The 26,040-nt window shown below is 43.8% G+C and overlaps 1 protein-coding gene and 1 non-coding gene across 2 annotated transcripts in view; one reads left to right on the top strand and one right to left on the bottom strand.

Moving 5' to 3' along the window:
* Bloc1s5 (biogenesis of lysosomal organelles complex 1 subunit 5) overlaps positions 1-25,053 on the bottom strand; it is a 51,623-nt gene extending 26,570 nt beyond the window's left edge. Inside the window, exons 1-3 of the mRNA XM_052728503.1 lie at positions 24,903-25,053; positions 21,150-21,232; positions 2,160-2,289 (exon numbers count right to left, since the gene is read on the bottom strand). Coding sequence (XP_052584463.1) covers positions 2,160-2,289; positions 21,150-21,232; positions 24,903-25,017 — 328 coding nt within the window. The 5' untranslated portion in view covers positions 25,018-25,053. The remainder of the gene's footprint in view (positions 1-2,159; positions 2,290-21,149; positions 21,233-24,902) is intronic.
* On the top strand, positions 14,497-14,600 carry LOC128104828 (U6 spliceosomal RNA). The gene has a single exon (XR_008216127.1). It is a non-coding gene; the product is annotated as a U6 spliceosomal RNA (small nuclear RNA).
* Positions 25,054-26,040: the final 987 nt, after the last annotated feature.

Genomic DNA, 26,040 nt, shown 5'->3' with positions numbered 1-26,040 from the left:
TTCCGACATCACTAGGAAAGCCTGAGGGCAGAAGAACTTCAGTCTGAAGCAGAAACCAGTCACACAAGCTGCTCATCGTTTCTCACTGTCTTATTCAACTGCTTTAGTAACCTTCCCGTGTTCGAGTTCTTCTCAATTCCTATCTAAGCATTCCAACTGATAGTAATCAGGGGTTGGGGAAGGGTTCAGTTGGTAAAGTGCTTTCCATACAAGCACCTACACAAAAAAGCTAGGCACAGTGGTGCACCCCTGTAATCTGGGAGACAGACAGAGAAGGGTCTCTGGGGCTCAATGGTCAGCCAGCCAGCCTAGCTTACTCAGAGAGCCCCAGTTCCTAGTGAGAGTGAGACTCTCTCTTAACAAACAAGGTGGACATCTCCTAAGAAATGACACATAAGTTGACCTCTGGCCTCCACATATACACATGTGCACAGGAACCTACACACACACACACACAGTCTCAGTTTCTCTCTCTCTCTCTCTGTCTCTCTGTCTCTGTCTCTGTCTCTGTCTCTCTCTCTCATGCAAAACAGTAATTATGGTTTTCCTTGCAGCAAACTACCAAGAATGCTTGTCGGTGATATAGCAGTGTGAACAAATGAGTATAATACAAAATCCTAATGTCAATTTTTTTTCTTTTTTTGTTTTTTCCTGCTGTTGTACATGAACAAGTCAAATGTGACCTTGGGTGATTTTCAACCTCACAGTACACATGACCCTCGTCCTGCCTCCCTCACATACACATGACCCTCGTCCTGCCTCCCTCACATACACATGACCCTCGTCCTGCCTCCCTCACATACACATGACCCTCGTCCTGCCTCCCTCACATACACATGACCCTCGTCCTGCCTCCCTCACTGCTAGCTGCATCCCCTCCCTTACAGCTGGCTTCATCTGTAGTGGGTAACCGTTCCAGCTTTGACCTGGAAATACCACCCCCTTTGAGGCTCTGGTAACTGTCACGCCTACAACATAGGGCTGAGAGAGGACCCTGAAGACCCGAGATCTGGATGCACCGGCCCTCTTGGTTCCTGAACCCTGGACGCTGGAAGTAGACTGAGTAGAGTTCTCCAGAGAACACCGCCGGACTGCGCCACACCTTTCCCAGACCCTGTAGCCTATCCCTTCACTTGTGAGTTACCCCACAAAATAAATTTCCCTTTTAACTACTTGGAGTGGCCTTAATAATTTCACCAATATTCATCCCCTCCCTCACAGCTGGCTTCATCCCCTCCTCACAGCTGGCTTCATCCCCTCCCTCACAGCTGGCTTCATCCCCTCCCTCACAGCTGGCTTCATCCCCTCCCTCACAGGCTGGCTTCATCCCCTCCCTCCTCACAGCTGGCTTCATCCCCTCCCTCACAGACTGGTTCCACCTTGAGCTTCAGTCATCATTCCTGTAGGCAAGCTGCAAGTTCTTAGTGTAGACATCTGAGGAGATGCCTTGATGTTCTGATAGCCTAATTTTAACATCAGACACTAGCAACAAGTTTCTTTTATGTTAAAGTCTAATATTAAAAAACACTAACAAATGTTCTTTTGTCAGTTACCTCTTCTCATTAAAATATTTTGCTTAATGCAAAAAGTGATAAAATGTAAGCATTTATAAAGATTTTTTTTTTTTCAAACAACCAAAACCTTTCACAGTCCATTTGAAAAAGAAACTCATTTTCCAGTCATCATATATTTTCTTGTAGAGGAAATTTTAAAGTTTTTTTTTCTTTTCTTTTTTTTTTTTTCGGTTTTTTGAGACACGGTTTCTCTGTGTAGCTTTGCGCTTTTCCTGGATCTCGCTCTGTAGCCCAGGCTGGCCTCGAACTCACAGGGATCTGCCTGCCTCTGCCTCCCAAGTGCTGGGATTAAAGGTGTGCACCATCACCGCCCGGCTAATTTTAAAGTTTTTAAAGGTAAAAAGCATGAATTTTCTCCCATCCTCAAGAGCTTGTCTTGTGAAATACTTGCACACACATCTTCCTTTGGATACTAATGCCAATCACATCCATGACCACACTGGACAACCACTGTCTGTGCCTGGGCTGTCCCCTGGTAAGCCACAGTCAAGAACACTCTCCTCCCCTCTGTAACAACACTCAGGGGAGTATGCCTGGGTCTGGGGACATCTGAGACCAAGGCTGCAGGAAAACAGCTGGACTTACGTCTCTGCAGGGCCTCCTCCAGCCCCTCCTGCATCGTCTCTCTGCACTTGGGAAGCATGCGTTCATTTGTTTCCTGGATCATATTCTTCAAGTTCTCCAGAACTCGCAATTCTCGAAGACCACGTTTTTCCTATTAAGAAAAAGAAAATGACTAGTACTGTAAGTCTTAGCAGTTACTGCCTGTGGTTCCCCGGAGGATAAGCTTGTGATACTAGTACATTATTCCTATGGAGCGCACACGCCTTCTTTTAATTCTCTGGCAGAAAAGGTTAAGACCTGGAGGCATTTTTATTATGAAATGCTCCAAAAGTTGCACTAGGAGTAATATTTTTATAGTAATGTTCAGAAACGGAGGGGAGAAATATTAGAAAAGCAACCAAAGAGCTTACATGGCCACACATTTTATTAGAAAAAGCCCTGCTCTGACTTTAATATTCATTTCATCATCCTTACTGTCATATCGCTTCTGTTATTATGTGCTACAGATTTTATGATTGCCTTTATCCTCTTCAAAATAACAAGGGTGGTAAAGTAATGACATACAGACACTTCACCATGCCAAAAAAAAAAAAAAAAATGAGCAGTGAAGGCCTGCTATTCTTACAAAGACCTACTGGCCTTCAAGGCTGGACACCTGCCCAGGAAGCAAGTCTCTTCTAAGTTGGAAGTGTAGTCTTCCAGTGAGCCTAAGGCGCTCGCACTAAGAATGTGGTTAATGCCGGCATCTGTTTCCTTATTATATGCAATCTTGGCCTATGCTAGGCAGGTGTCTGTGCAACCAGCTAGGACAACACTGGGTTCCTCCACTCAAGAGGCTTTGGGTCATTTAAGGTTTACAAGCACTGTCATAATTGTTGCTGAGGAGTTGTACTCTCCAGGGCACTTCTGGGTGAGGACTTTTGGAAGCTTCTGTCTGGTTTTTCTCATACCATTTCCTACACATCTCCTTTGCTTACTGTGCTTGGGACCCTATAGCCAGAAGTTTCTCCGGACCAATTTCTCCCAGCTGAGGTCCTGCAGCTCCTTATAAGATAATCACTCAGAGACTTAATATTAATTACAAACTGTATGGCCTAATGGCTCAGGCTTCTTGCTAGCTAGCTCTTACAACTTAACTCAGCCCATTTCTATTAATCTATGCATTGCCACGTGGCTCCATGGGGATACCTGTTCTCTCTTATCTTGCCTCTCCTGGCAGTGGCTTGCAACATCTGCCCATGACTCCACCCTTCTTTCCGTCTTCAGTTTGAATGTACCGCCTAACCTTATTCTGCCTCACCATTGGCCAAACAGCTGTATTTATCAACCAATGAGAGCAACACATATTCACAGCATACAGAAAGACATCCCACAGCAGAAACTTTCTGATGTGAAGCACAGCCTCACACACAGCCCCACGCCAAGTCCTGGGAGTTTCAATCAATCATTGAACCTGGGTGTTCTCAGCATCCCACTAAAAGCAAAGTCTAACCACCTTCCCCATCCAACTTGAGCGTGGGCTAGACTGAGTGAGTTGCTTCCAAAGAACAGTACAGGGAAGCGAAGCACTTCCTTCCACAGTGGAGGAAGCTGCAAATGCTCCCTCAGTCAAGCACAGCAGGGCTCATGCACAGTGACACCCCTCTGACGGGAGGAGCAGGATGTAATGTTACATGAGGCTACTTGTCTTTGCTGAGGTCGAGAAGCCCAGTCTAATCATGGAGAAAACATCAGACAAATGAGGTGGGGAGGCATGCTACAGAATCCTGGCCAGGACTTTAGAGCCATTCTGCTCAAGGAAGACAACGGACGACTGAGAACCATCTGTCTGAGTAAAGAAGCAGCAGGGACAGTAACTCTGGTATTGTATTAATAGCAATTTGTCAATATTGTTTCCCAGTTTTTACAAATGTGGTAAAATAAGACATTAGGAATGAGAAAATGGGCTAGGGATACAAGAGAAGACTAGTATCGCGGAAAATTTCCTGTAAATCTGAAATTAATATAAAAAATGTTAACTAAAAAGGAAGGTTGCTAAGCTTGTAAGAAAATAACAAATTAGTTACATTGCTGAGGCTTTTGTTGGGTTCTGAGCAAGCTTATGAAGCAGCTGTGGCTAGTTTCTTATATTTTACACATTTTTCTGTAATGAAAAACTTAAAACTCATACAGAAGTTGAGAAAGAAGGACAAAATGGCTCTCCTCATCACCAAGCCCCAGCCAGCAATGCTCAGCTCATACTGACTCATTTCCTCTATAAAACTCCGTGCACCACACCTCCCCCAGAGCACTGAGGCATACTCTAGATAGTATACCATTTTATTGTAAACCTGTCAACATATGCCTTCCTTAGAATAAAAGATATAGAGGTGGAGAGATGCCTCAGTGGCTAAGAGCATCGACTGCTCTTCTAGAGGACCGAGGTCCAGTTTCTAGCAATCACGAGGTGGTTCACAACCATCTGTAATTCCAGTTCCAGGGGAGGTAACATCCTCTTCTGATCTTTGTGGGCATCTACCATGCACGTGGTGCACATATAGAAATGTGGGTGTGCACACATTAAAATAATCTTAAAAGTTAAAAATAAAAGATACAATAAAAGTCTCACACACACAAAGGCAACAACTCTTTAATATCACTAAATAATGGTGTGTTCACAGTCCCTCAAATGTCCTATAAATGTTCACTCTACCCAAGCCTATTTGAATCAAAATATAAGAGTCATACACTGCAGCTCGTTAATATGTTTTCAATCTACAGATTTCTCCTCTATCACATTTTTCCTTGGCAGTTCACTAGAAACAGCGAGTCATCCGCTCTGCACAGTTTCCCACAGTCTGTTTTAATGAATGACTCTCCATGGTGTAATTAGCATCCTCTGCTGTCTGTTCTCTTTCCTGTAAGTCAGCAGTTAGAACTAACTGTGCAATCAGATTCAGGGTTTGTCTGATGTTTGCATAAAGTTTTCAAAGGCAGATGCATGTCCACTCTCGTGACAGGACAGAGTTGGCATGTCATCTTCACTTATTAACAGGGATACTGAAAGTGAAGACTGCCTTTCGTCAGCAATGTGATTTCTCTGGGCAACAGTCATATAAAAAAAAAAAGCAAAAGAAAACATAACTTCCTTCCCTTATTTGCCAGTTTAAAAAATAACAAGTTGGACCAGGCACAGTAGCACATGCCTGTGATCACAGCCCTTGGGAGGTGGAGGTAGGAGGATTCTGTTCAAAGGCATCCTTGGCTGCATTTCTGGGCCAGCCTGGGCTAAGTGAGATACTCTCTCAGTGGTATTGGGTGTAGCAACAGTGACAAGTCATTTCCCTGGCATCTAAGGGCCATAGAAGGAGACTTTGTTTACACTCATCCCAAAGGTTTAAACATACCGAAGTTTCTCAGTCATTACACTCTGTTGGTAGTCAGACTTTCCAAACTTGGGCTTCTCCAGGGGCCTCGCTTTGTTCCAACCAGCTGTGGTGGCTTCCGTGAACTTCAGCTTTCTTTCTTTTCTTTTCTTTTTTTTTTTTTTGGTTTTTTTTTTTTTTTTTTGAGACAGGGTTTCTCTGTGTAGCTTTGCACCTTTCCTGGGACTCACTTGGTAGCTCAGGCTGGCCTCGAACTCACAGAGATCCGCCTGGCTCTGCCTCCCGGGTGCTGGGATTAAAGGCATGCGCCACCACCGCCCTGCGAACTTCAGCTTTCTTGATCAGGCTCTTCTTTGGTATGACCTTATGCCCTCATTCAGCTGGTACTTCCCTCTTGGCTTGGAACCGGCTAAGACCACTGGCATTGAGACATGAAATTTAGAGTGGGAAGGCTGCTCACTACAGGGTGGGCCACCACATCTAACCCACAGGGGACAAGGCAGGAAATAGTCTTGTTTGTTTTTTGAGACAGGGTTTACCTCTGTAGCCCAAGCTACCCTGGAATTCACTATGTATTACAGGATGGACCTGAACTCTGGATTCTCTTGTTTCTGCCTCCCAAGTGCTGGGTTTACAGATATGAACTACCATCACTGACTGGCTTAGGAAATTACTTAGTTTTTATATGAAGAAAAGTTACATTTTGAGGTCATACTAACCAAATTCAAATTACCTTCATATATTCTGTTTCTTTCCAGTTTCTAAAATACCAACACAATTACTTAGTTCCCTTTTCTGACTTTATCAAATAAAAACACCAATATGATTACTAAAGACTAAGATGTTTTTAAAAGGGCTTTTTTGTTCTGAAGGTGTATCACACTATAAATGTACAGTCAAATCACTGTTTGTCTAAGACAAGGTCTTACTATATAGCCCAGGTTGGCCTGGACCTCACAGTCTTCCTGCCTGTGCTGCCTGAGCTCGAGGACTACACACAGGCATCTCTACACCAGCCAATCCCTCTGCTCAGTGCTCCCTATAAGAATGTCTGAGTAACACTGTCACCACTCAGAACTACACACGAGCTTCTTTATACAGAATTTGGCTTTGGGGACTGCTCTTTGATATTCAGTATTGTTTTAAATTATATAAACTATTTACATGGCTTCAAATTATATCTGTAAAACAACATGCATCGAGAGAAGTCTAGCTTCCCTCTCCATCCTTGTTTATACCTATATGTTAGGTATTTTTAATGTATCTAAACATTGGTTTAAATATAAGGATACATATACCTGGATGCACAGGTGTGTCTAGACAGGTGTGTTTATGCCCTCCACCACATAGCTGAGTATATACACATAAGTTTTAAATTCATTCTAAAACAGAATGGGATACAGAGATGTTTCTTTTATCATTCATGAGTAAGATTCATCAGCACAGGGCTCGAGAAGTGGCTCAGTGGTTAAGAGTACTTGCTGTTCTTCCAAGAGGATCCAAGTTCAACTGTCAGCACCCACACTGGCTAGCTCATAGTCCCTGTAACTACAGCTTCAGGGCATTGGGTGCCCTCTTCTGGCCCCTTCAGGAACTGTACTCATTTGTCCAGACACACATACACATGTAATTAAAAATCTATCAAGATTCAAAAGTACACGTGTAATACATGTATCTTTCTCTATGTGGTCGACTTGTTCCCTTTTCCGGTACTTTCTAAACGACTCAGATACTTTCAAATTATGACGGGGTTAATTCCTAATAAACCCATAAAAGGGAGCTGGAAAGATGGCTCAGAGGTTAAGAGCACTGGCTGTTCTTCCAGAGGTCCTGAGTTCAATTTCCAGCAACCACATGGTGGCTCACAACCATCTGTAATGAGATCTGGTGCCCTCTTCTGGCCTGCAGGGATACATGCAGACAGAGTGCTCTTAATCACCGAGTCGTCCGTCTCTCCATCCCAGGACATACATCTTAAAGTTGGCAAGTTGGTTCTCACGGCTGACCCTGCCAGTGCTTTGTATAACTCCCCTGTGGAGAACATCTCCTCTCCTCATTGGTGCTTATTCGCTCCCTACCACAAGGCACATCACCGTCAGGTGATGATCTTGGTTTTTTCTGAAGGCCTTCCTTTTCCCTCAGGATGGACTTTGAAATCGTGCCCTTTTATTTTCAGTTACTGCTGAAGAGGTGATCACTGAGGGACAACAGCATACTTTGCACAGGCCTTCCTTCCCCAGCTCCTTCCAAATTCTCGTACTGTACATTCTCTGTCCCAACACAGGCGTTACCCGCTGTTCTCTCCACACCACTGCCCCTGCATCTGTTTTGTTTGGTTGTTTGAGACAGAGTCTTCTGTAGCCCGGGGTTCAAACTCCCTGTGTAGCTGAAGCTGGCCTTGGCCCCTGACCCCTACTGCTTCCACCCCCCAGTGCTGAGATCACAGGCCTGCACCCCCCCTACCCAGCTATACTGCTTAGGATTAATTCTATGGCTAAACATGTAAGAGCAAACTACAGACAGCCAGGGCTATACAGAAAAACCATCTCAAAACAAACAAATCAAATAATAATAATTATAGCCAAGCGTGGTGGCACATGCCTTTAATCCCAGCACTTGGGAGGCAGAGGCAGGTAGGTCTCTGAGTTCAAGGCCTGGTCTAGAAAGAGAGTTCCAGGACAGCTAGGGCTACACAGAGAAACGCTGTCTCAAAAAAACAAAACAAAGTAATAAAAAAATTATATTTTCACTTGTTTATTGGTGGGGGTAACAAACACATGCCATGGTGTGTGTGTGTGTGTGTGTGTGTGTGTGTGTGTGTGTGTGTGTGTGTGTGTGTGTTTATGCATGTGTACCCTCATGCCAGAGGACAACTTGAGGGAGTTGGTTCTCTCCTTCCATCATGCGGGTTCCAGGGATCAAACTCAGGTCATCATGATGACTTGGCAGGAATCACCTCTACTGACTAAGACATCTTCTGGCCCACTTAGCACACTTCAGTGCTAACCAACTCCTGACAGGAAAGAGTCTCTCTAACTCTATGACATGCGTTCCGACGTGCGTTGGCTCCTGAGGAAAAGCTCACCTGAACGACATCCCTGGAGCCCTGCACAGCCCTAACAGTGTGTCTGTCATCTCCTCAGCTAGGGTGCAGATGGGCTAGGTACAAAGCCCACTGTCATTACGCCTTTGTTTTCTAGCATAACACAGGCAAACCTGCCAACAGTTGGATTTTCTTCCCTTTACAAAGGGCCTATTCATTTTGCCTGGATACCCAGAGGATTTTTTTCCCTCTATAAAGTCCAAGTTTTTTTTTTTTCTTTCTGTTTAGAAATGGTCTCAAGCATCAGCTACTTTGGATTAATCTTCCCAGAAAGTAGTACATACTTCAAAATGAGTCCAGTAGCAATTTGAGGAAAGTTTTCCTGAATTCTTTTTGGTGTTTTGGTGCTTTGATCTTTCATGGGCTTGTTGTCACAGTCTTGGGTCATGCGGACTCGTCATCAACATGCGTTCTTCCCTTTCAAGTCCCTCTCTTGTTAATGTTAAGTCTCTTCAATCTTACTTTAGGACTACATATTTTGTACACGCATTCTTGGGCTCTTTGTTTAATTCTCACTTCAAAAATAATTTTAAAATTTTGTTTTCCCTGGCCAGCACAGTGGTCTACACCTTTAATCCCAGCACTCAGAAGGCAGAGGAAGGTGGATCTCTGAGTTCAAGGCCAGCCAGATCTACAGAGCGAGTTCCGGGACAGGTGGGGCTCAACAGAGAAACTCTGTCTTGAAAAACAAAACAAAATAAAACAAACAAAAAAGACCAAACAAACAAAAAAATAAAACTTCATTTTCCCGAATTCTTTCCCCTTACTTCTTTACTGTTTCATTTTATCCAATCATTTGCAGTTTTTCTGATTCTAACTCACTTTTTTTCTGTAACTTTCTCTGCCCCTTAAGCTCCTGTTAAAATAGCTATGATCTCCACTCATCCTGTGTCGTCTCTTACTTCTGTAAGGACGGTCACTGCGCTTTGTACCTTCCAAGGAATCCAGCTCTGTCCAGTTTTAGAGGAAATCTGTTTTCCTCTATTGTTGTTAAGATGGATGGGAACCGCCTCTGGCTTCAGGACGAGGAACTCCCATTGTTCCTGTCTTTAGCTCCTGTAGCTTCTCCACAGTGTGGTCTTGGCCTCCACGGTACTCAACTCTGAGTCTTCCCTCCTCACTCTGAGGTAGAGCCTACGGTTCCAACTGCTAGACTCTGCTGCTCTTCTCCAAATGGCCCATCAAGATTCCCAAATAGGCATGATGGGAATTTTCAGGGGCTTGGAGGCTCTGTAGCATTCAGGGCCTCCCAAATCCCTCTGCCATCCCCTCCACTCCCTCTGGTATTTCTGGTGTCATGAAAGCTGTCTTAGGGTTTCTATTGCTGTGAAGAGATACCATTGACTACAGCAACTCTTAAAAGGAAAACATTTAATTGGTGTAGATTACAGTTCCAGAGGTTTAGTCCATTTTCAGCATGGCAGGACATGACAGCATGCAGGCAGATGCTGGAGAAGGAGCTGAGATTTTTACATCTTGATCCACAGGAAACAGAAAGTGAACTGTTTCTACACTGAGCATAACTTAAGCAAAGGAGACCTCAAAGCCCACCCCCACAGTGACACACTTCCACCAACAAGGCCGCACCTCCTAATAGCGCCACTCCCTTTGGGGGCCATTTTCTTTCAAACCACCACAGAAGCCTTTCGGCTATGGATGACTTGGCCATTCGCTATTCTGGAGCCATTTCTCCTTGGCTTTATTATTGCTGTTGCTTGTATTTGCTGAGTTTTGAGTTTTGTTGCATGTTCTCACAGACAAGATTTGAGGAAGAAAAAACTAAGCTGTTAAAAACTATGCCATTAATGCTGCTGTTTCCAGATGGCATTGGAATTGGGAAAAATCAAGTTTAGGGGAACTATTTCAGTTCTTATATAAATTAACTTCTTTATTATCAGGCAGATGAATAGTCTCTCAATGTAGAAACAAAGTTATCTAAGGTAAAAGAGCAGAGCTCTGTGGCTCCAGACAGGACAGGCTCTTCTCAGTTCAGGGGAGATTTGAGGGCTAAGAAGATCCCCCTTGAGATATAGTCAAACAACTGATTGTCAATCACTCTCTGTAGCAAATGGATTACTGTTATTTACTTTTCTGTTTCTTTCTCAGTTGCCTTTCCTTCCTTCGTTCCTCCCTCCCTCCCTCCCTCCCTCTCTCCTTCCCTTTCTTTCCTTTTTTTTTGGTTTTTGAGACAGGGTCTCACAGAACTCAGGTTGACCTCAAACTCACTAGGAAGCTGATGATGATTTTAAACTTCTGATCTTTCTGCCTCCATCTCTGAAGGCCTAAAATTATAAACATGCAACCACCACATCTGATATTATTATTATTATTGTTGTTGTTGTTGTTGTTGTGAGAAATGGTCTTGTGTAGTCCAGGATAGCCTTGATTTTCTTTGTAGCTGAGAATGGCCTTGAACATCTGATCCTCTGGCCACCAGCTCCTGAGGGCTGAGACTATAGCAGTTTTATGCTGTCCTGGGGATTAGTACCAACTGAACTGTATCCCTAGCTCTACCAAGTGAATTAGTAGTCACATTTCTTAGTCCAATAACGATAAGAATTAGCTTAAATAACGAAGAGGCCTATGGAAGTGGTATGTTGTAAATAGTCTCTTCACTGAGGTTCATACCTGATAAGTGCTTGTTTTTAAACTGATGTATCTGATTGTGGACTAGTATCAACATCAATGACAAAAGGAAAAAGCTATAGTAACACATGTACACTAAAAGTTGCATCTTATTCCCAGGTTAAAAATTCTTGGAACAACACCTAGCACCAATAAAATGACATGTAACCTTCCATAAAACTACATACATTAATTCCTTAAGTTGAATTAATAATAAGTGCTTATGTAACATGCTTAAGACAATGCCTTGCAGTAAGCACTTGCAGTGTTAGTAACTGTTAATAATATTATAGTAACTATAATGTTTATACCAGAGATATAACTTGATGGCATTAGAGAAAAAGGCCAACAACTGTAATTTAAATCTCCACACCACTAGCAGGCCCTGCAGAGTTGAAGACTGGGCTGTTATGAGATTCTACTTGGTGCTGTCTTTAAGGGTTTGTTTCCTTGACCGATTCATCTCACAATGGAATTGATTTATTCAGTTTGTCTTCCTCAGACGGGGTTTCACTATATATTCCATGCTGGCCTTGAACTCACAGGAATCGCCCTGCCTTCCTTCCAAGTTCTGGGATTACCGAGTGCCACCACGTCCACTATCCCGTATCAAAACCATCAACACGATTCCTTCCAATTCCTGTGTCACAGCATTTCTGTCACACTGTGAGGGCCTTTTCATTTTCCAATTCTCTGCCTACCCTTAACATCTATTTTTCTTTCCGCTCACGTGGCACTCTTCTGTGGCACTCTCTTGGTGAGCCCTGCGGGGAACTGTCCCTGGAGTACGGTCCTCTCTCAGGGACTCTGCTTATCTATCAGAACTGCAGCAGGGCAGCTCTTGATCTACAGGAATTTCTTCTCGTAAACATTCTGAGTTTGCAATTGAAAGCTTCCTGGCTGTAAGGATTATTTCTCACTCACTTTCACACGCCTGCTAAGACACTTATGCATCACTCTCCCATGTTTCCAACAATCGAACCGTATCTGAGGGAGCCTCTAAGAGCGGCTGACTGCTGCTTCCTGCCTGCCCTCTCTTTTACCACACAAAGTGCCGACACAATGACTGAGGCTCCAGGGCCACTTCTAAGTGAAGGGCAATGTGCCAAGGAGACAGAGGCTGGAAGAAGCTGACATCACAGAGCCACCGTGCCAGCCCTGGACGTTCCAAATCTGTCTCAGGACTATGCGAGAAAAATAAGCCCTTGTGGAGGCCTGTTTTCCATGTATCTGTTCCTAGTAACTAAACCCGTCCCTACGGATGCGCTGCCTGTTTGGGAGGTATTTAGTAAAGCACTGGAGAAGGGTGTGCCAAGCACTTTCTAATAAACACACAGGATTACCCACCCTGCAGGCCCCTCGTGAAACTCTCTAACATCTCTCTCTCTCCTCTCTATGAGCAAGGCCATGATGTCTCATCTACAGCCAGCAACACTGACCTAGAGCGCAATGCCTCTCCTCAGGAAACTGCCATACTGCCCTTCACTGAAGTGCTGGAGTGAGGGTGCCCTAACATGGGCTGCTCCCTCTTCCCAAGCTCTGCCCATAATGTTCACTGGAATTCGGGGAAAACTCTAAAGTTAGGAGAAAGGTTGTCAACTGTTTTCATACACGAAAGAAAACAGCTTGTCACAGTTGACCAGGACTTGAGGAATTCTGAGAAATGCTGCCACCATGTGGCACTTATTCCCACTTCTGCAGAGAAAATTCTACAATCCAATGAATTAGAGCGTCTAGTCAGCTCTTCCTAAAGTGAACTCTACCTGAGTGGCAGGGAAGATGCCAGGTGGCTCTGCTGTGTCTCTCCCCTCTAGAGACGCCACCCTGGGAGCAGATCACTGCTTCCGAGCGTGCCTCCTCCCGTCTGTGTGTGAACGCTGGGAATGTGCTGGACTCTCAAGTCTCCGGACTGCTTACAGCCTGTCCTCCTCTTTTTGTTTTTAGACTTATTTTTATTTTGTATGTATAAGTGTTTGCCTGTATGTTGTTAGTATGTGCATCACACGTGTGCCTGGGACCCACAGAGACCAGGAAAGAGCATTGGGTCCCCTAGAAGTAGAGTTACAGACAGCTGTGAGTCACCATGGGAGTGCAGGAACCTGAACCTGGGTCCTCTGCAAGAGCAGTTAGAGCTTTTACCAGCGAAGCCATCCCTCCAGCCCCAGCCAACAGAGAGCGGAGCGGATTCTGACGCTCGGCGAAGCTTCTGAGCTACACTCAGCCCTTGAGAGGCACAACATGGGAGGCCACCGTGTGAAAGGAACAGAGTGTTTGTCAAAAAGAGTAAATCAAACAAGGCCAAGACTCCATTTCTGGGCCCTTTAAAGAACATTCTTAAGTGAGAAGTTCCTCAAGATATGACTTATTTCCTGGAGGGCGGGTAGGCATGTGTCTGTGTCTGTTTTATTTATACAATTCTATTTCCTGACATGTGACTTACACAAATGCTCAACCTATTTTGTTCAACTCTCTCTATATATATGGTTACATCTATCATGGCCAATGTAGAAAACTCATTTTTTACTAGAATTTTCCTTTTTCAAAATATTTTACATTTATTTTTTTCATGAGTGTGTGCATTCATGTGTGCACACACAGATGTAGAAATCAGAAAACAACTTACAGGAAGCAGTTCTCTCTTTTATCATGTGGGTTCTGGGGATTGAACTCAATTCTCAGGTTTGGCAGCAGGAGTCTATCTGCAGAGCCATCTCACCAGGCCCTGGGTAAACAGTTTTTTAAGAGAACGCGTATACAAACTGGTTGTAGTGCACACCTTTAATCTCAGATGCATGAGGCAGAGGCAGGAGGATCTCTGAGTTCTAGGCCAGCCTGGTTGTACAGTGAGTCCTCAAAAACAAAGAAAAGGGAGGGGAGGCGACAGGGAGAGTAGAGGAGGAGGCAGGGGGAGCAGGGGTGGACGAGAAGGTGGGAGAATACGCTTATACATTTGTCGAGGCAATTCCTATTTTATCCAGAGGTATCAAAAACTGAACCTAGGGGCTGGGGGATGGCTCAGCTGTTAAAGAGCTCTCATTGCTACTGCAAAGAACTCAGGTTCTAGTCTCAGCATCCATATGGTTGTTCATGATCATCCCAAACTCCAGTTCTAGGGGACCTGACACCCTCTTCTGACCTCCGCAGCACCAGGCATGCCCATGGGTGAATACATATAAACATACATCTATATCCATGAAGGCAAATGCGCATACACAGGAAAATAGAGTACATCAATCTAAACTAAAGAAACTAAGACTGAGGCCAGTGCTCACTTTGGCAGCATTACACTGAAGTCAGAATGATCCAGAGAGGATTAGCATGGCCCCTGTGCAGAGATGATAACAAATCTGTGAAGCCTTCCAAGGTTCTCAGTCCAGGCTGAAGAAAAGAAAACACTGAACCCAAACTCATCTGAATTATTGTAAAAATTTAAAGTGTGCCGGGCGGTGGTGGCACGCGCCTTTAATCCCAGCATTCGGGAGGCAGAGGCAGGCGGATCTCTGTGAGTTCGAGGCCAGCCTGGGCTACCAAGTGAGTTCCAGGAAAGGCGCAAAGCTACACAGAGAAACCCTGTCTTGAAAAACCAAAAAAAAAAAAAAAAAAAAAAAAATTTAAAGTGTAAAAAAACCCCTGAATTATAAAATTAGTACATTTTTATTTGCTTTACTTGCTATCATCTTTCAACAACAGAAACATTTTTTATCAACACCCACAGTATAAAGATTTTAAAATGAAGTTTCATTTAACCTTCATAAAAACTCACATTCTGAGTTTTTATGTGATGAAGAAATTGAGCCTTGCAAAGCATGCAGTCATAGCTACTCAGAGGGGCCAGGACTGGAACCCAGGTACAAATGGCAGAATGCCATGTTCTTCCTACCCATCGACACCGCCTTGAAAGGCTCAATAATGTCCTCTCAGACACATGTCCATCGTCCCTTGACAACTATCTTACATTCCAGCCAAAAAAGATGTTGGCTTCAATAGGAAGCTATTTTGAACACAGAATAATGAAAAACATAGAAATAAAATGTCTTTTCAGGACTCAGTTTCATTTGTATAATTCTTTCATAGAAAACATCTACATCGAATCAATGAAAGTTAGTAAAATAGAGGAAAAAAGGGAAAAAAGGAAACATCTACATTACCTCAAGAATCCCAGCATAAGCACACCAGCAGGCACTTAATTTTAGGGATGACCTAGCCATTAGTTCACTAGTTCACTGATTTCCATCTCTGGGCCCAATCTTTATAAAGTAAGAAGTCAGGTTAAAGAAGCCACCTTAATTTCAAAATTCTACAATTATTTTAATAAATTACATCCTTTGAAGCATATTGGTAAATATTGTCTTAATAACAAAACTAACAAAAGGGTGACTTATGAGAAAGGTCAGTTACAGGATGTTTTAAGGTTGTTACCTCTGCCAACACTGTTGCAGATGTTTTGGATACAAAAGAGAATATGTAGGTCTGAAGTCAACTCTTTAGTGATAAAGGCCAGCAAGGTGAATGAAAAGAACACAACCAAGTTGGCCAGCAGAATTCTAAACGACCTCCAGGTCTGCAGCCCTGGGGCACACACATCCACCAGTTAATTCAACCTTAACTGTGCTACTGTGAAGTGTTGCCGGGTATATAACCACACTGCGAACCCCGAGTTTGGATTTGCATTAATTAAATTATAAAACCAACCTTGGGTCAGGAGGCAGAGCCAGCAACTAGTTGACAGAAAGTAATCATAGAGTGTGAGAGGAAGTCCAGAAAATGGATAGAGAGATACACAGGAAGTAGGAGAGACTCTGGATGTGGCAGCCCTTTTTGGTGGTCCTTCTTGGTTTGGAGCAACGGAAGAGACACTCTCTTTCTGAGATTCCAGCAAAGAGGGACGGTCCACCTGTATGAGCTAGCAGGTGTTCACCCCAGTCTCTGACTCCTGAGTCTTTATTAGCAAACAGAACGACAGAGATTTAGTTTAAAAACAACATTTGGTGGTAGTAACAGAAGGCAGATCCAGCGGGATGTAGAAGTCCCTCCAGCCACTTCCTGAGAAGCAGGCTAGTAACTGCTGCAGTTACTGGCTGAAGCAGCAGCGGATTCAGGTGCAGCCACTGTGCTGGTGGGAAAACAACAGTGAAGAATTAAGGCTTTAGTCCTAAACACTATGGATGCGTTAAGGTCTCCAAGCAGGAGACAGACAGAGTGGTTATCTCTGGAGGTCCCGACTTGTAAAGTGAGTCCTGAGCAGAGAAGGGGCTCTTCTTGCCAGAGAGAGTTAGAGCATGAGAGGAATTCCAGGTGAGGGAGACTCAAGGTTTGAAGATAGAAGAAGCTATGTGACAAGATCTACAGTTATCTTCTGGAAGCTGCAAGTGGCCTCCGGAGACAGCTGGACAGTGCTACAACCGTGTGGGTTTGGAAGAGGGCCCTGATCCACAGAGGAGAATGCAGCATGGCCAACGCCCTGAGTTTGGCTTCCTGAGAAGCTGAGCTTAGGTTGTAGCTACCCTATGTGCAGACTTCTGACATACAGAACTCGAATAAACGGGCCTTGTTTGATGCTGCTGAATGTGTGGTAATTTGCTACATGGTATTAGGAAGTGTGGTGCTGCACAGAGTACCACAGAGAGCAACATGATTCATGTTTCAGTGGCTGCTTTGCAGTAAAGGTCTGTGGTGATAATTCAACCTGTAATCTAAATAGAAGAAGGCATTCACAAAACAGAGGGAGGGGACATTTTGGAAAGATGGAATTACAGATAGGCGGATAACTGAGATGTGTTAAAGAAAAAGGAAGAAAGTTTGGGTATGGAGATGTACAACAGTTTGTGGCCATCCAGGATTCTCAAGTATGGCCAAGGAGATGGACTTAGGCAAGTGGGCAGAGAAGCTGTGTGGCAGGGATCCAGTGAGGGTGGCAAGGGCGGTGTGAGCCAGTAAGTGCGTGACAAATGGCCTGCAGAAATAAGGTTGGGCAGGGTGATCAGGTAGAGTCTACTGACCATAGGCCGGGCAGATGGAGGGCTGCAAAGGGGCGGGGCCAGTCATAAGCAGGTACGTGGGAAGGCTTAATAAGTGGTTTGGAGGTGAACTTGATGACAAGGTAGTTGCTGGAGTAAAGGAAAAAGCAGAACCCACTCTAACTCCACATTTCAGAACAACTAAATTAGAGAAAACCCTAGTCAGGATGGCTGAAGATGAGCCCAAGAAACCAAAGTGCAAAATGTCTGCTGCTCAAGTTTCACTGTTGCCGTGAGAGAGCTCACCCTCAAAGACAACTTAGGAGAGGAAAGGCTTTATTTGGCTTATATTTCCAGGTCACAGTACATCACTGAGCAAAGACAGGACAGAACTCAAGGCAGGAACCTGAAGTGGAAACCATAGAACAGTGGTTCTCAACCTGTGGGTTGTGACCCCTTCAGCAAACTTATCTCTGAAAATATTTACATTATGATTCATAACAGCAGCAAAATGACAGTTATGAAGTAGCAACAAAAATAATTTTAGGATTGGGGGGTCACCACAGCATAAGGAACTGTGTTAAAGGGTTACAGCATTAGAAAGATTGAGAAGCACTGCCACAGAAAAATGCTGCTTGCTGGCTTGTTCACCTGCTAGCTTTCTGTACAGCCCAGAACCATCCAGTTAACAATCAAGACAATTAATAAATAATCAAGACAATACCCCATAAACACGCCACAGGCCATCTGATCTGGGCAGTCCTCCAACTGAGACTCCCTTCTCAGGTGACTTTAGGCTGTATCAAGTTGACAGTTAAAGCTAATGAGAATATTTGCGTATACCTTTCTTTGTGCAGACATGAAGAGAAACATACAAGAAGAAAAACCTAGAGGTCCTGTCAATTTTGCAGAATTTTCCAAACAGTGCTGTAAGAGGTGGATGACAGTGTCCGGCAAAGAGGATATACAGCTATGAAATGGCAAAGGTAGAGAAATACACCAGGACTGGGAATGAAGGACTGCAGGCCAGCTAATGGAGGACGGAAGAAAGGGGACTAATGCCCCACAACAAGCACGGTCTACATTTTCCTTATTCTGCTCCGAATTCCTTCCCAAGGTCAAACCCGCAAACACTGGCATCTCCATTGAACATGTGGCAGAAAATCTGAGTGAGATGTGGAATAACTTAAGGAACAGTGGAAAGTAGTCGCACATCACCAAGGCCACAAAGCTGAAGACAGATGAGGATGATGATGCTGACTACGAGCCTAAAGGGAAATTTGATGGTGCTAAGAGTCCTGCTAAAGTTGCCCAGAAAAAGGTAGAAGAGGAAGATCAAGAGGAGAAGGAAGTGCATTTTCAAACACACAGTAACCATTTCTCTGTCTTCTATTCGAAGGGTGTCTATTACCCTCGTAAGGTTTTATTACAAAATTGATCATGATCATATCATCTCTCAAAGTGTCAGTGGATTCTATGAGTGTCCAGAGCACCCCAAAACTACCCAAGTTATACATAGCTCCAAACATTTTTGTTTTCCTTTTACATTTCATTTTAAATTATGTATGTGTTTGTGTCTGTGCATATAAATACAGTACCTGAGGAGGCCAGAAGAGGGTGTTGGAGCCTCTGGAGCTGGAATTACAGGTGGCTGTGGCTGCCTGACATGGGTGCTAGGAACTGGAATTAAGTCCTCTCCAAGAACAGGAAGTGCTCTTAGCTGCTGAGCCATTTCCCCAGCCCCTCCAAATGTTCTTAAAATGAAAAGGCACTCCCATGTTCCCCTCACTCTGCATTTCGCTGCTGGTGTGACAAGGCATTTGAACATGTTCCTGGTATTTCTGTAAGGTAGTTTTAACTACGTGGTTATAGGATAGACATCCCGAGCTGTACACATCTTAGTTTGTTAAGAGAACAAAACACTAAGCAAACTCTTGACGCTCCTTGCTTGGCATGGAGGTTGCCGGGCAAATGCCCTCTGGAGGGGCCGTAGCCCATGGGATGTCCTGTTGCTGGGTGTGTTGCTGCTGCAGGGGGCATCCCTTTAGCTTCAGGGTGTCCTGTTGAACACAGTGACCAAGCGCTCTGGTGACATTAGTTATGGAAAAGGGAAGGGGATGGTGAACTCGCATAAGAAGTGTTTGGATGTTTCTTTTAGTTAAGTGCAGTAGATTTGAAACTTTTTAAACAAACTGCAGAACTTGTCATTGTCAGCAAAGTGAAGAACTGCTGTATCAATGAATGTTCAAGCACAATCTGTTCTCCAAGATGACTTGCAACACTTATTTTTTGTATGCTTAGAATTCAGAAAAGTATTTGAAATTAAACAAATAGTATCATGTTTTTAAAAAGGGTAACTAATGCCAGGCATGGTGGTGTATGCCTTTAATTCTAGCACTCAAGAGGCAGAGGCAGGCAGATTTCTGGGAGTTCAAAGTCAGTCTGGTCTACACAGTGAGTTCAGCCAGAGCTTAAGGATAACTATATCCTCATCATGGAATATATTCATGCAACATCAAGGAATCATAGCACGTTTGTAGGGATTGGTACTGCTTTTTACATCACATGTAGAGAATGTCCTCTGGGTGGTTTTCTGCGTCCTACATTGTTCTCATCCCATATAGACAAGGATGTTGAAAACTGCTCACTATTCCTAGGGTTACTGCTCGACTATGAAATGTCTCCTTCAGGCTCATGGGTGTGAACTCTTAGTGCTGGCCTGGTGGACTGTTTTCGGTTTTGAACCTACAGAAGGTAGACCGTCACTGGAGGAAGTTCTTCACGAAGGCTGACCCTGAAGGTTTACAGCAGGGCCCTGCTTCCTGTCCTGTCTGCGCTTGCTCCTCCCAGACGTGACGAGTCCCACCCGTTCAGCCTGCTTTCATGCCTTCCTCTCCAGTTGAGAAGCATCTCCTTAGCAAACATCTCCTCTCTCTGTTGCTTCTGTTAGGTTTTTGGGCAAAGTGATGAGAAAAGTAACTTACACACTAGGTAACAAACAGACACGCCTAAGGTACACACCTCTACACACGTCTTTAAACTTCAAAAACTTGGGGAGTATTAGGCAGTTTGGAGTTAGAGTCTACCAAACTGAAAATTGTCTATCTGGTTCCACAGCTCTATCTGGAGGGCTGAGCACCATAGACGTGCTGCGGTTTGAAGGGTTTATTAGGAGATTCTTTGTTTTTGACACTCTTCTTGGTCAAAGTCCCATCTGAAGATAGAAACTCAACTTACATAGGATCACAATCTAACAGTAGCTTGAGAAATTACTACTCAATGCTCGTGCAGAACTAGAATAACATGAAACGGGACTGTACACTCTCCCATGCAAAGTGAAGGATGGCAGGTGGGAGGCTGGAGTAGGGGCAGGTCACAGAAGAATGCTGAACGCCATCCTGTAGTTGGCAACGGATTTCAAAAGTGAAGTATTGTTGGCTCACTCGGGCAGGCAGAGTGAAACTGAATCTGACTGGATGACTAAGCAGGCAGAGCAATCAGAAGTGATGGGAATCCCGAGGTGAAGTCAGATGTGGAAGGTTTGGTCACTGATGTGGGCGTGAACAGTGTGGAAGAGGCAAGCGGAATTCCCATGTTCCACCTTGACTGTTTATGCTCCAACCAAGGGAAAAACACAACACATGCATCTGGGAATTCAGACCCATCAATCCCTAAGAGTTCTTTTTTTCACTCTATCTGGTTTCATGAAAAAAGTCTGCAATTGGCAAACATTAAAGAGTCTAAGAGTCGATACCAGAGCGTGGCCCCCTAGCTCCTGGTGTCTGGTCTTGCCTTTAACAAGTACTTTTATCTTTTCATTTTTACTACACATATGTAAAGTAGACTTAAATAAAAATATATAAAATAAAGTCAGGTTTTAAACCGGAAATTACCTTTCCGTATAGCAGGTCATTAACAATTAGTGCAATGCTTTTCACCAAAATAAGTTTTAGATACTTACTTCAAATTCTTTTACAAAATAACGAATTTCCCCTTGGGTAACTGGTCTGTGATCCAGAAGCCTTGAATGAATTTCTCCAAGATCTAGAATGATAAAATAGAATGGAGAATTAATTCACATTGATTGGTGCAATCTCTGGCCTATTTTACTCTTCCCCTTCTCTAGAACAGGTGCAGATTGGTTAAAATCCAGTTCAGACCATGGATCAGGAGGGAATCTCATCCACTTCCAGTGTGTGTCAATTGGTAGAACCACTTTTCAGAGCCATCTAACAATATGTAATAGAGCTGAAGACATATATCCTTAGCAATTCCATGCTGTGACATATAACCTAGAAAAAAAAAAACTTATACAAATGAACATGACAGCTATAAATGTTTACTGAGGCATGTGTACTACCAAAAGAATAATTAAAAGGAAAATACTCTAAACAGTCACATATTGAGAACAGGGAGTAAAAATGTATATACCAGATCGACACCTATTAACATGGATAAATCTCACAAATACAATATTTAATAAAAGCAAACTTCAGAAGGACTAAATCCATTTACATAAACTTTAAAGATATGCAAAATGATAATTCCTCTGGGACACACAAATTAAAAGTGGACGCTGACATCAGAATGAAGAGGGTGAGGAAAGTTGAGCAGAGCAAGGTGCACAGTGCGGCTTTTTAAGTCCTGGGGACTGAATTTGAGGCCTTGCACATTTTCGGCGAATGCTCTAGCATTGAGCCATATCCTCAGTTTCTCCAGCAGGCCTGTTAGTGATTTATCTGTGAAAGATGGTGGTAAGTGTTGGTTTTAAGTATCGATGCCTTATACTAGATCTGAAAAAGCCATAGCCATGAAAGGAAAATTCTGAATTTTAACTGTCTGGGTAAGTCAGTCTATTCATCCTTCTAACAACAACTAGTTTAAGATACATATATTTTTGTTTAAATCTCTCAGTAGGTTATTACCTACATCATTTCTGTAAGAAGATATTTGGAATTTAATTTAATGAAGAAAGTTCTATGGTTAGTAAGTTTGAGAAACACGATATGCAACGGAGTATGTAGAGTTCTTTACTGGGATCTTGGAGCCTCTGGTATACTAAGATTTATGACTGCCTGAGTGAGATCAAGAGAATGTAGGAGCTTATAGACCTCGTGCAGAGAATATACTCTCAAAAGAGAGTGTCTATTTGCAGCTCAAAAATACAAGTCTTTGAAGCACAACTGACCAACAGGATACACACAGTTCAGCTCCAAAAAGCCCATCTAAGGTTCTCCATTCCAAACCACCTGCCGTTTTCTAAACACACCATGCTGCCTCAGGCATCCTGACGCAGCTCCTACAGTTGGCACGGTCTGGAACCCTATACCCCAGACACTCACTTCACCTAATGCCAATTTTCCTCAGCAACTGCTGAGCCCTCCTTCTTCCCTGACACTGTTGTTCATGCTAACCAGCTTCCTCCCAGGTTTCAGAGACAGCCCACATGCTGTGGTCCTGAAGCACCAGAGGCATATTATATACCACAGAGTCCCCAAATCATCTCTTCCCCAGTGAGTATCTCACAGAGCAAGCTGTTCGTGCTATTTACACAGCACACACGAGTTACCGTCTCTTTCCACATGACTGAGAAGCAGTTAAGTTAAGGTTTGCCGGTTTGGAGACCTCTGCTTCTGCAGCCTGATGATATAACAGGGGCTCACTTGGACTCTGCAGAGATAATTCAGTTCTACACAGAAGTAAATTAACAGTCCCGTCTAAAACCTCAACTGTGGAAAACTATGGGGGGGGGGACATATCATGAAATACACATTATCAGTTACTAGGTAATTACAACGCTACCTAGTGCCGTTATAACAAAACAAATCCATTATAATTCAGTCTGTAAGAGTTCCAAATATTAAATATAAATTCTTCTAATTTAATCATGTATGTGTAAGATACATATTTCTGTAGAAATCCAACTCTAGCCAGGCTATATGTGTTCTTTTACTTTTGGGTATACAAAAATGTTAGAGATATATAATCTTTTGATTTCTACATGTTCATAACCTAATGTGAAAGTTAGATAAACATCTCTTCCCAAAGACACAGAGAAGTGTTTTGATGGACAATCCATGAGGCTACAGGATGAGAAGAAACAGGAGTGCAGCTCTCTCAGTGCCCAATAAAGGGAAGGCTGTGTGTTTGGGTCCTGAATGTGGAAGTGAGAATCAGTCTCAAAATAAGAATACAGGAAAAGGGGTTGGTGATGTAGCCTCTAGTGGTATGGTTCTTGTTTACCATGTGGGAGGCCTTGGGTTGATCTCCAGTAGAGTACTATTTCAAAATTTAAAACTTCTGCCTCAAAGACACAATCAACAGAATGAAAGACAACCAGAGAAATGGGAGAAAATATCTACAAACTCCTGCTCAAGGGCACTAAGGAGATATATGTATATATATATATATATATATATATACATATACATACATACATACATACATACATACATACATACAGAACAGCATTGATGGTATAGGGGTCAGCACAGCTGCCTTCCAAGAATATATCAAGAACTATAACTCAGTAAAAGACTTAGACATTTTTCTAAAGACAGGTAGTAAGTACACAAGAATAAGTACACTTATCACCAAACATTATAGGAAATGCAAATCACGACCACAAGGGGCATCTTCTCTCACCCATCAGACTGACTGCTACCAAAGTCAGAAAATAACAAGTGCATGGGAGAATAGAAAATGATATAGCAAATATAGAAACGTCATTTCCTCCAAAAGTTTAAAGAATCACCATATGACCCAGAAATCCACTTTTGGAGATATATCCCCAAGTACTGAACAAGAGACCTTAAAAAGATGTTTGTGCATTCATGATCACAGCAGCATTGTTTCCAATAGTGAAAGAGTGGAGCTGCCCAGTCCACAGAGGCACGCGAGCAAATTCACAGACTGTATTTTGTCACAGACGTGGTATGAAGAGTTAGTTTAATATGTACAGATTTTTGCAAGATGAAAAACATTTGTGAATGGAGTGATGGTAGGTAGGCCAACAACAGTAATAAAACGAATCAATCCTTCACTAGGACTGCACACAGAAATAATTCTTAGTCTTAATACACACGCAATACTACTTGACCCCAAATTAAGAGACAGCATGAGAAACAGTCACAGCCAGCTCTGCTGGGGCTGCATACAGATCCAGTAAGATTAAAATGGAAACCCACACCAAAGATAAGGCAATCATTCCCGGGGCAGCGCAGGAGTGTAGCTGAAGTTGGTGAGATGGACCGGGTTAACAGAGTTAGGAGAAGCAGTGGAGAATGCAATTAGAGGTCTTTCTGCGGTTAACAGGGACTTCCAGGTTTAGGAATTAAACCTAGTTGAGTTACTGTAATAACTTAGATTGAAGCCTTCTAAGGCTCAAAGGTCAGATCGATGCACTGGATGGTGCTGTGCGCGGTGTTTCAGGACCTTTTCCCAAGTGGTGTCCTTTCTCCCTGGCATGAGCCAGGCGCAGAGGATAGAGAGAGGGTGAAGGACCGAAGTCACCCTACTACGTGACTGTGTGGGGCCCAAACGAGTTCCCATCCCCAACTTGGGCGCCCTGCGCCGGTCGCATTAAAGTGGGCTTGGGGCGGAGACAGTCAGGCCAGGCGGCTGAGGGCGGCGGGGGAGCCGGGGAGCACCGGGAGGGGCGGGCCCCAGCACGCGCCCCTGCCCCGCTCGGAAGACCACGCCCTCCACTCCGTACCCTTGATAATGAGGTGCGCCGCACCCGGAGTCCCCAGCGAGTCCCGCTTCTTGCCGCCGCCGCCGCCCTGGGCGGCCTCGCACGCTACAGGGGTCTCTGTCCCTCCGCCACTCATCCCGACCAGCTCCGCCCACCCGCGGACGCCGCTGCGCAGGCGCAAACCTGGAGGCTAGTTTGGGAGACAGAAGGCATAGCGCGCCGGAGGGGGCGGGGGGAGTTACGTCATCACAGGGCGTCGGAGTCCTTGGGTTCCGGAAAGGCGCTCGGAGTGTAGCTGATGCTGCCATGCTGGATTAGGGCAGGTGATCCGAATACAGAAAATTAATTTGAAAATTAACCTGAATACAGAATATTTCAGAATACAAAAAAATGAATCTGAAAAATATGAAAATTACAGCTATCTTTGTTATTTCTTCCTACGCCTGCAGATGGGGCAGGGGTGGAGTGCAGAAGAATAACAGTAGTAGTAGTACCTCTTCCTCCGCTCCTCTCTACTGAACGATGCTCATCCTAAAGGATCTAAATTAGTGCTGAAGGAGGAGTGTGAAGCAACGTAAACAACAGGATGGGGGAATGCATTCCCAGAAGGGGCAAGTGTTTGTCGACAGGCCTGAAATGAGATGTATAGGAACGTGGGGAGAATGACTAGGTGAAGCAAGGATTACTAGCAGAAGAAATGATAAACCCCAAAGCAAGGGTGAATACAAAATTTCATCTCCTAGCTTTTTAATAATATGTAGATGGCATAGCTCTCAAAGGCACTGATTATTCTCCCCCTCTGAAGAGACCGCTAGAGACACAAACTCACCGAAATGCAAAAGCAAGGTTTATTGAAGCAGTTCAAGCCGCACAGCAGGGACCTCGTCAAGCCATCCAACACAGCAGAGGCTGGAGGAGGTGCCCACCCCTCTGCAAGCTCAGTTTTTAAAGGCAAAAACCATAAGGTTACATCATTTAGGGGTGCTAGTATGGGTACAATTCTGATTGGCTCAAGTTTTAGGGACTTTTCAGAATTTCTGTGTTATCTTACTTTGTAGTTTTAACAGGTTGTTTGTCAAACTTTATAGACTATCTCCGGCATTGGGGCATTCTATAGTTAATCAGTTGCTACCAGATGGCCCTTCAAACATCCTGACTT

The sequence above is a fragment of the Peromyscus californicus genome, unplaced genomic scaffold (genome assembly GCF_007827085.1).
Source record: "Peromyscus californicus insignis strain IS unplaced genomic scaffold, ASM782708v3 Scaffold_8__1_contigs__length_139910024, whole genome shotgun sequence".
Lineage (NCBI taxonomy): Eukaryota > Metazoa > Chordata > Mammalia > Rodentia > Cricetidae > Peromyscus > Peromyscus californicus.
Note: the sequence above shows the minus strand (reverse complement) of the source record. Positions and strands in the feature narration are given on the sequence as shown.